The sequence below is a fragment of the Gymnogyps californianus genome, chromosome 25, assembly GCF_018139145.2.
Source record: "Gymnogyps californianus isolate 813 chromosome 25, ASM1813914v2, whole genome shotgun sequence".
NCBI classification, from domain to species: Eukaryota; Metazoa; Chordata; class Aves; order Accipitriformes; family Cathartidae; genus Gymnogyps; species Gymnogyps californianus.
Genome location: NC_059495.1, coordinates 48,248 through 58,279, shown reverse-complemented (window position 1 = coordinate 58,279; position 10,032 = coordinate 48,248). Strand labels below are relative to the sequence as shown.

At 53.1% G+C, this 10,032-nt stretch overlaps 1 protein-coding gene across 1 annotated transcript in view; it reads left to right on the top strand.

Annotated features, from left to right (window-relative positions):
- Positions 1 to 899: 899 nt before the first annotated feature.
- The window catches only part of C2CD2L (C2CD2 like), a 33,370-nt gene continuing 24,237 nt past the window's right edge, over positions 900 to 10,032 (top strand). The window contains exons 1-3 of the mRNA XM_050910862.1: positions 900 to 1,148; positions 8,571 to 8,666; positions 9,161 to 9,280. Coding sequence (XP_050766819.1) covers positions 900 to 1,148; positions 8,571 to 8,666; positions 9,161 to 9,280 — 465 coding nt within the window. The remainder of the gene's footprint in view (positions 1,149 to 8,570; positions 8,667 to 9,160; positions 9,281 to 10,032) is intronic.

Here is a 10,032-nt window from a genome sequence, read left to right as displayed (position 1 = left end):
CAATCGGAGCGGCCGTCGGTTTCGTTGCCCCACGCGTTTCCTCAGATGTTGGAAAAAACTAATAAAGTGTCTTGCCAGGAAATCTGTGGCAGCCGTTGGACCCTCAGGGGATTACTTGGGCGGGGGGGGGGCGGGGGGGAAGGCAGGATAGGCCCAGTTTCTGTCCACAGATGTTGCATTCAGGCGTGAGTCCGTGAGCAGAGGAGCAAAGCAGCAAGAAAGGGGGGGGGAAGCAGCAAGAAGGGCTTTCCCGTGCCCTGCACCTGCTTTAAGTGGGGTGTGGTGACCCGAGATGGTTTCTGATGGGTTTTTCTGTGCCGCTGTGCTGAGAGAGGCTGCCTCTGCTCTGCTGTCCGTTGAGCTTCTGCAAAAATGACTTTGCAAACTTCAACCGAGCCTTAAACAAACCTCGAGGCCGGTGCGTGTTACTGCTGGGGAGGGAACCGCAGCAGAGAGTGGGGGGGGATGGTTGGCCAGAGACCCTCCCGCAGCTCCAGCAGCGAGGAATCGCCACCAGCCGGCCGCTGCTGCCTTGGGTCGCGACTCGCGTTACCCGCCCTCCACACCGAGGGTGGCCGCCGGGGTACAGCCGCTGCCCGCTTCGGGCCGCCCCGCCGGGCCGCGGGGGGGCGCGCGCTGCGCGGCGCCCCAGCGCCGGAAGCGGGCGGCCGGCTGGCGGAGCGCGGGCCGGGGCGGCGGTTGTGCGCACGCGGGGCCGGGGCGCCGCTGGGGCCAGGCGGCGGCGGCGGCCGGGAGGAGGAGGAGGGCGGCAGGCGGCGGCGGCGCGGCCTCCCCTCCTCTCCCACCCCTCCCGCGGTGGGAGGTGGCAGCGGCCGGGCCGGCGCCGCAGCCCGCCCGCCATGCCCGCCGGCCCGCCGTGAGTCGCTGCGGGCGGCGCCATGGGGCCGGATCCGGGCTGGGCCGCGCTGGTGCTGCTCTTCGCCGCCTCGCTGCTCACCGTCGCGGCCTGGCTCCTTCAGTACTGGCGGTCCGCGGCCCTGCGGGCGCCGCGGCGGCGCGGGGCGGCGGCGGCGGAGGAGGCCGGGGCCCGGGCGCTGCTCGCCGCGCTGCTCGCCCTCCGGTCCCTGCGGGAACAGTGGCAGCGGGCCTGGGTGCGAGCCCTCAACAGCCAGGCGCGCCGGCACGGGGTACGGCGGGGCCCGGGCGGGCGCGGCGGCGAGGTGAGGTGGGGGGGGGGGGGGGGGGGGGGGGGGGGGGGGGGGGGGGGGGGGGGGGAGCTGTCGTCGGGGGGAGGGGGGAGCGGCGGCGGCTTCTGGGCCTGGCCTTTGTTCTCGGGCTGCGGGGAAGCCTTCCTGGCCGGGCGCTGTCCGGGGCTGCGAGGTCTCGGCCGAAGGGAGCCGGCAGGCGCACGGGGAGCCAGCGTCGCTTTTCGAGCAGCTTTGCGCCGGCCTGGTGGGACGGGAGCGTAACCACAGGTGAGTGTGCCCGCGTTGTAAAAGCACGGAAAGGTAGGTGTTGGGCAGCGCGCTTTGTTTGGCGCGGTGTGGGGCCTGAGCCGGAGTCAGGTCTGGTGAAGCCGGCCGATGTAGCCACTTTGAGGTTTCCGCAGCAACCTCTTCCGAATTTTCCGGTGTTTTATTCCCTTTAATCTCCCGGGATTGCCGTTGTATCGATCTGCAGTTTTGAAGTTCACGAAGGAGAATACGCCTCGCTGATTCCATACAGCAATAATTGCACAGTAGCTCGCGTTGCTTGCAAGGCAGGTGCTTTTGCCCGCAAAAGCCACGGTCCAAAGTCTGTCGTAGTCTCCTTTCTTCCTGTCATGTGAACGGGAAGGGGGAGCCTTTCTGTTAAGTTGCATGGGAAAACCAAGAGCTAAAAAAGGTTAGCGTGAAGCCAGTGTGTTTGCAGAAAAGGAAATTAAAGTCTTGAAGAATGCGATGCGAACTCGCGTTCGAGTTTTCCAACGAGATTGGAAAAGTCTCTCCCCTTTTGACAAAGCGAGATAAAATCTGGACTGGAGGCAGGACAGAAAAGCGGATCTCTCAGTGCAGCACGACCACGTGAAAAAATCAGGCGATGGGTGAAGGTGGGGAGGAATGAGAAATTATTACTCCCCCCGTTATTACGAAGCGTCATAGGCTTCGTAAAGCCTAACCCCATAGGTAATGGCGTGACTTTGACTCCTTTGGGAATGTTTGCACAGCAGTTTTTCCAGCGTACCTTCTGTAGCTCTTCATTTCTCTGTGTTTTCATTTGCCTCGGTGTCATCCTCTGAGAATAACTTGCTAGGTTGAGATGAAGAAATTGGATCTTGGAGGAAGGCGACTTAGGAAGAAATACTTGTTTTTGTTATGTGTCTCCTGGGTGGTACCTGTCTTTTCTCAGGGAAGTCCTTTTCAGTTACAAGGCATGTAAGTCGCACCCGTGCGATACAGCCGTTTGAATAAAGGCTGCAGAACCTGCATGAGTGTCCTCTGCAATTTGACCGAAGGAGGGCTTAACTTCATCGGCAAGTGTGGGGCGGCTCAGTTTTGGCCTTTGTTTTGCTGCTTAAAGTAGATAGCGTTGTCTGGCATCTTGAGAGCAGAAGGGTAAATAAGGCTTGTTAAGCAGTTGTACTTGAAAGTAACCGCGCAAGACGGAACAAATCTTAATTGCGTAGGTCGAGCGTGGTGTTCTTGAAGTTCTGTAGTCCTTAACTGTAGCAGAGCAGAACCCTTTTTGAAAGGATTTAATCAAATGCTCTCCTTCAAAGCGCAGAGTGAGGGCTGTGATTATTTCCGGATGACGGTTGCTGCCTGGCATTAGGAAGCGCAGAATGACCGGCATGGGATATTAGCGTGTAATGAGCCACCTTTGCGTTCCTTTTCCAGCCTCGGACCGGGAATGTTTTTGTTGTACCAGTGTCAAGCATTGTAGGGCAGAGAATATTTAAAAATGTTGTCCGCCGCTCCTTTTGGAAGGATGTATGAAGTCACCTAAGACCAGGTAACGCAGATTTAGAGCACAGACTGTTAGAGGCTTTGTGAAGAAAGCCATAGCCGGTACTACCTGGTCCCGGTACCCCGTATGTTGGCCGTGTGGGAACGGTGAGTTTTCTGAGAGACTTTGTTGTCTGTCACAGCTACGAGGCGAGATGGTTGAGCGTTACTACTCGGAAGAGCAGCGTGTCTTGAGGCAAGTTTTGTTCTCGTAAGAAATATATAGAATCAGCCTCTAGGAGCATTGTGTAGGTGCGAATGCGGCTGGGCTGTCTGCGTGGGATTGTGTACCCCTGTTACCCGGCTGATGTTTTTACCTGCTAAATTATATTTTCTGCCTGTTACAGATGGATCGGGGAATTGACTTGTTCCGAACGTTACCTTTCTTAATGCTTGTCTTACGTGTGTCGTGTCTTCCTGTTTTGAGGTGCGTCAGAGACCCCGCTCGTGAAGCTGGGTGTTGCTTACTGCCACGGTTTTGGACAGATTTGGTTCGTTGGACCTGCCTCACTGATGCTCCCCAGCTAGTTTTTATTGTTTTCCTCTTGAAGAAAGAAAATTTTTTTTCTTTGTTCCGTCGTGTGCAGTCCTTTGCTTTCCCACCTGAAGTTCTCTCTGCCCCATGCGTGGCGTGACTTCTCACCTCCTCCTTTGCCTTGTTAGATCGACTCACGAAATGTTAGATTGACTTGGAAGGGCTGGCGTAGTTTCTCCTTCGTTGCTGCTTGCGATAAGTGAAATTGTCCTTTTTAACAGAAATGTAGCGGCACCCGGTCTTTCTTTCCTGCTTTAGATCTAGCTGGCTAGCATTAGAAAATGGGAACGGATGTTTGTGTCCCCGTCCAGGCTCTGATGATGTCAAAAGACGGAGTATTCAAAGTTGTTCATTGGTTTTAGGATGAGCTTATCCTCTGACGGGTTTTCAAGAGATTGAGTGCTCTGTTCCCGAGAGGTTTGTGGAAAACTGGGTCTTTCCACAAAGGTGCGGTTGATCTGCCAGACGCAGGGGTAAAGATCGAGTTAACCATCAAACCATAAGCTGTGCCTGCTTTTGTGAATTTGGCAGTTCCTTCTCTGGTGATTCTTTGTCTTTTAATTTCCTTTAATGTCGTCAATCGCTTGCACTTAGTTGTCAACGACTGAGAAAATGGTAAGGTGCCGGTTTGAAAATAGGGTAAGAAGTTTGCATAGAGGGGAGAAAAAAAAAAAACCGACTGGCCCTGGTGTTGTGTTCACGTCCATTTTCTCGTACTGGTTACTTGGAACGAGTTCAGAAACCTTCATCGTGCTCTAAGAGAGTTAGAAAACGGTCCCTTAAGTATACCAAGGGCAGGAGGAGTCCAGAGTGTGGGCCTGACTCCTCTGAGAGAAGGTAGGACTGATTACGAGTAGTAGCCTAATGAGTACTAACCAGTCTCTGTTCTTGATCTTACAGGATGAGGTACAAGACGAATGAGAGGGTGGTGCTGTATAAGGTGGCTGTGGGACTACCTGCTGCAGGCTGTTGGAACTGAGTCTTTTGCTGGAACTAAACGAGACTAGATTATGTACTGTAAGGTTACGCTCTTGATAGTTACACCGGGTAAGATGTGAGAAACTTGATCTGGTGTTTAACATCTCAGCTGCTAAAGTTCTTCCTTCTGCCTGCCTCCATTTCTTTCTCCCTCCCTCCTCCTCCCCGCCTTCCCCTGGTCGTGCAAATAGCTGGGTGCAGCGTTGAACCCGAGATACACGTCCTGAAAAAGCGGTCCTTTTTGCTGTGGAAAACTTCTGAGTGTCAGGATATGCTCGGCTGATTTATTGTACGGAAGCCGAAACCGTGCAGATCCTGCTGGTATTGAACCGTCAAAGCCAGCGCTTTCTTTTGTGACTGAAAGTAAGTCTGTTCTGATACGATGCATATTGTATCGAGGGGACCCGCTGCCGTGAGTGACGCTTAGCGGCTCCCCCACGGTTGGCTCGGTACAGCGGCTCGCATAGGGCGAGCCACGGCAACCGCTTCTTCTCTTTACGAGACCTGCGCGCACAGGCAGAGGCCTTCCCTCTTTGGAGAGAGGGCTCGGCAAGGGACCGAACAGAAGCGAGAACATCTGCGCAGCGCCTCCCCCCCGTAGAAACGCACCCTCTCCTTCTGGGCCCCTCTTGTCGGAATGCCGCGGTCGTGGTGGTCAAGTGTCAGCAGTCGCCCGTATCTGATACCCTGCGCTCTTCTGTCAAGCGCTGAATTCCTCAGATTCTCACAAACTTACCTGAATTTCTAAGTTGCAGAATTTAGAACTCCTTTAAGGTGAAGATTAGCTGAGGGCTGAAGTGGCACGCTTCGATTGCTGCTGCAGTCACTCCTCGTCTGGAGCACATCTACTCAGAAAGTGGCGTTGCCGCAGTGAATTGCTGGATCTAAAAGCTGTTCCCTGAAGTGGGGCCCGGTGGTTACCCTGGGGGGCTGTCCTTTACGTGGGATACTGGATAAGATCGGGAGTTACCTGGAGCTGCTTACATCTGTTTAACTGGGAAAAATACTCCATCTCGGACCCTTTTCTTGTCCCGGCCGTCGGGCGTCCCATTCCTGCCAATGCCCTGCTTTTCGGACATGGAATTCCGGCAGTCAGCCTCCCGGTCCTCGTAAAATGGGATAAAGTGACTGATCGTGTCTAACTGGGAAAGAGACAACGATGATCTTTTTGCTAGTGTTTCCTCCTTGAGCCTTGGAATTAAGACGTGGACATTCTTTCGGACACACAGAAGAAATGGCACGGACGTCGATCGGTGATGGCGGTGGAAGACTTAGCGCGGGCACTGAATCCAAGTAACGCTCGCAAAGCCACGGAGATACGTAATTGTTGTTCAAGATAACTATTTATGTAGTGATTTCAGTTGCATCTAAACTTTGCAATCCATATAGAAAGTTACTGTGTTGCAACGTTTGGCCTGGACTCACGACTGTCCTTTGTAACACGGTTGTTTTTGAGGTATCTCCTTGTCAGGCGATAAAACAACTTGAAAATTGACATCTTCTCTTTTAGCTAGTGCTTCGGTACTGAGTTTTTGCGAGATGCATTCTGCCGAGGAACTCTTCGCTGACTTATATGAGAACTTTCACGTTGCAGCCTGTAGCGTCACGAGAGCATACCAGTAGAAGAAGAAGTAAGACCGTTTTAGTCTCGGTTGTTGCAACTTTGCTAACGTATTGCGAGGCTGAGTAACTTTTCGTTGCGTGCCCTGAGGAATTATGTTTTCAAGCGATCTAGGGGGCTGCCAAATGAGAAGAGAGTAGGGACTTAATAATGAAAGCGCTAACTGTAAGTGAAAAATTTTTTTAAGACAATAGTCCTCTGGTCTTTTAAAAGTTCAGTGCGATGAGGTGAAGTCAGCCTCAGGTTGACTACAGTCTTCTCCCGGTAGTCCGTGCGCACCTTCCGAAGACCACGGAACAGGAGACTTGTTCTGGGCTGGGTGCGTGTTAGGTTTTTTTGTCTTGTTTTTGTGATGAAGTTGCGTAAAGGATAGTCCTGCCGTCCGCCGAGATCTCGAAGGAGAAGCCGCGTCTCCTTTTCTGCGGTGCGTTGTAGTTTTCAGGCAAACCTCAGTTTCGAACCGATGGCGATTCAGTCGTTGAAAATGCGCTAGCCTTGTCCTGAAAAGGCATTCCCCTGTGGCCCCCTCCCGCCCCGGTCCCTGTCTCCTACGAAATTATTCTTGCATCCGGTTGAGGGAAGGGACAGAAGGCCTGATGGCGCTCATCGCAACTGACAGCAGCTCCTTCCCCGCTCCCGGTCTGACTCCGCCACTGCTCTCCTTTTAAGTCCTGAGGGGAGTCGGGGGATAGGTCTATGCTTAGAAGTGAGCAATCTCACTTTCTCCCGGGTAGACTTATTCTTAGCTCCTTTTGCTGTCACGATCTTTTCATTTTAGCTGTATCGACTGACAAAAAGCCGTAAGGAAACGCAGCTCTGCAAAGCTGGGTTTAACAGTGCCGTTATTGCGGAGGAGCGGATGGTTGTGAGTACGTCAGGCTCTCGGCGTGGACGCAGAACGGCGGAGGATCTCGTCCCTCAGATTTATAAGCCTGCTTCCACAGGCTTGTTGGCACGGCTGGGGAAGAACCGCAGATTCCTGTCTTGATTGTCTGTTCGAGAGCTATCTTTACCGTCCTCTGGGTGTGCCGTCTCATTTTCCCTTGCGCATAGTCCCAAGAAAGGGAAAGGAAAATGCCGAAACTGGGGTAGAAGTCTCGTGGTTTGCCGTAAAAGGATAATAGAGGGAGGCTAGCGTTCCAGAGTCCTAGTCCTGGAGGAACTCTGCTCTGTCGCTTCCCTCTTTATAGTCTGTTTCCTTCTGTGGCTTTGTTGTTTCTGCATGGCTTCTTTCAGCTTGGTGAATTTTAAAAGAATACGTCCTAATCTCATTCAGGTCTAGATTTGCCCACGTTTCCCCGTGGTTCCGAATCACGGTGAACGTGAGAACGTAACGCGCATGGTAGGAGCTTTATAGGAGCGCATTCGTGGTCAGAGCACGCCAGCATCTGAATTCGGGCAGATTCCGCGAAGAGCGTGATCTGAGGGAGCCGGCAGTGGGCAGATGAGGGTCGGTCCGCCTCCCGGCCGTGTCTCATTCTCATCCCTGGTACTTGAGAGCATGGCTTTAGTCACGAGGTGTCGCTTTTTTCCGTAGATCTTTAATTGTTAGCAGCTGGTATTTCATATTTCCTGTTCGGATTTCAAGTTACTTGCCTTAAAACGGGGCAAAGACTTGAAAGGAATTGAGTTGCCTCTCAAGCACGTGCTTCCCTCCTTGTTTTATTTTTCGTCTGTGTTTTCTCCCTGCCTTGGGGTATCTATATAGATTCGCGCTACCTTGCGCGTGCGGTTCATTCTGCGTGGGCTGAGTAACGAGATCTTTTGAAGTTGGCCGGTGCCTCCCAGTTCGGTGAGGCTGTGACGTATTGGGAAGAACAGGGCAACAGCTTGCCGCTGATGATTATATACTTGACTCATTGGGCGGAGGTTCTGGTCGTGGAGAGAAAGGGCTGATCTGATATTCTGTAGAGAACCGCTCCTGTTGTGTGGGGAAATCCTCAAACGAAGAAGAGGGATGCTTCTGCGGTGGAGATTGTAATCTAATAAACCAGGAGAGGGTTGAAAAAGGGAACGAGTCGAGCACAGGAGCTGATGTACCATTTGCTGAGGGTGGGTTTTGTTGTTGTTGTTTGGGGTTTTGGTTTGGTTTTTGGGTTTTGTTTATTTGTTTGTTTTTTGCTTGGGGCAGGATTAGCACAGAGGGGAAAGAGAGAAGAAACAGCGAAGCTTCTGCAATGAAGAAGGGTTAATGCACTTGACTTAGAGTTGACTGCTACCCAGAACAATTTTACGTTCTCATTTGGGCTTGCGTGTCTGAAATTAACGTAGCGTTTGTGAGTCTCAGCCTTGACTGGAGACCTTGTTTCCTTTCTCTGCATGGACAAGCCGAGGTGGGTGGAATTGCAGCGTGCGACGATTCTGCGTGCTGGCTGGCTTCGTGGAAACGGACCGGAGCGTCTCTGGGGCCCCACCTCAGAATCGTTCGTCCTCTTCGAAACTCTCTGGGATACCCTGACCGCTGGGGACTAACGGAGTTCTCTTTTCGTAGAGTTCAGTGCAGATCACATTTGAAGAGGGTCCTCAGTTACCGCCGGCCGCAAACATAAGTCGCGTGACGTGCAAGGGGCAGTCGGACCACAGCATGGTAAGGCTTTGCGGTTCTGAATCGTATGGTGTGGGGTTTCTCCATCGACCGACCGCGTGTTCTACGGAGATTGCCGAGGCCCACGCGATGGGGATGGTGGAACCGGGGAAGTTTCGGGCGAGGTCTATTGTTGAGTTCGGAGGCCTGTCGACGGGCTCGTGAGATCGCAGCTCTGGGGCTGCACGTCGGTGAGCTCTGGGAGAGCCGGGGGGGGGAGATGTGTTCGTGGAGCTGGGGCGTATGAATGCTGAGCCCGAATGTCGGGGTCCTACAGCGGAGAGGAGAAGAGAGCTCCTGTCACCGATACGTCTTTACTGCCTCACGTACAGAGTCTGAAACGGCAGGTTCGCGGTGCGGGACGGGGTCTGGGAGTAAGCCTGATGTTTCTTTCCTGCCACGATGGGTCCGCGTTGCCTGTTGCTTTTAGAGGCTTTGCCATCGCGGGGCTGCCTCTGGTCAAGGATGTAAACTCATCTCCTTCCTTTTCTTTCTAGGTGCTACACTGCCATCTGTCAGCTGAAGCTGTGAAATTCCCCGTCTCCGTTACTCAGCAGTCCCCAGTTGCTGTTTCTGTGGACACCTATCATGTCACTTTGGCTGTGCTGCAGGCTCAGGTAACAGTTGTAAAAAGTTAGCCGTTGAACTTGTTCTTTCAGCCGGCCCCACGCCGATCGAGGAAGGAGGACCCGATTTAGTGCAAATAAAGGCCTCGTCATGCCGGAAGAAGCAGCGCGCTGTCACTGACGTTTGGCGGGGTGGCGTATATTCCCGGTCTGTGTGCCGAGTCCCGTTTTCTGAGTCTTGTTCTGCAGATCTTGGCTATGTGACGTAGCTGTAACAAAATCCAGAGAGATTTGAGGCACGGCAGCGTTCTATACTGTGTTTTTAAGCGGGTGTTTAAGAAGCGAAAGGTCCACGGAGTTCGATTCCCCTCGCGGCGCGATGGACAGGGAGAGATGCGTCCTGTGCGTATGTACAATTATGGTGTTGTCCTGGTGGTTGGTGTGAAAAAGAAATCCACGATGAGGAGCGGTTTTCTTCTCGCTGCTCCCCTTAATATGTTCATAAGAGCGTGATATGGACTTTTTCTGTGTGTCGAATCTTGGAGATGCTTCTTCCAGAACAGAAGCTCTGTGAAATCGCGACGGGTGGTAACTCCGTAGTCACTTTCTGGCTGGATTTGCTTCTCTGGAATGCGATTTTGTTCCCATCGTGAAGAAGGGCTTGACGCTGGAGACAGTATCTTGCTTGGAGACCGCGCGCTCGTTTGCGCTATAGGGAGACATGGCAAAATTAGAAGTAACTCTGTGGTAGCAGAAGCCAATCCCGTGCTATTGCAGGTATTGCAGCTGGAAGGTTGTTCTAG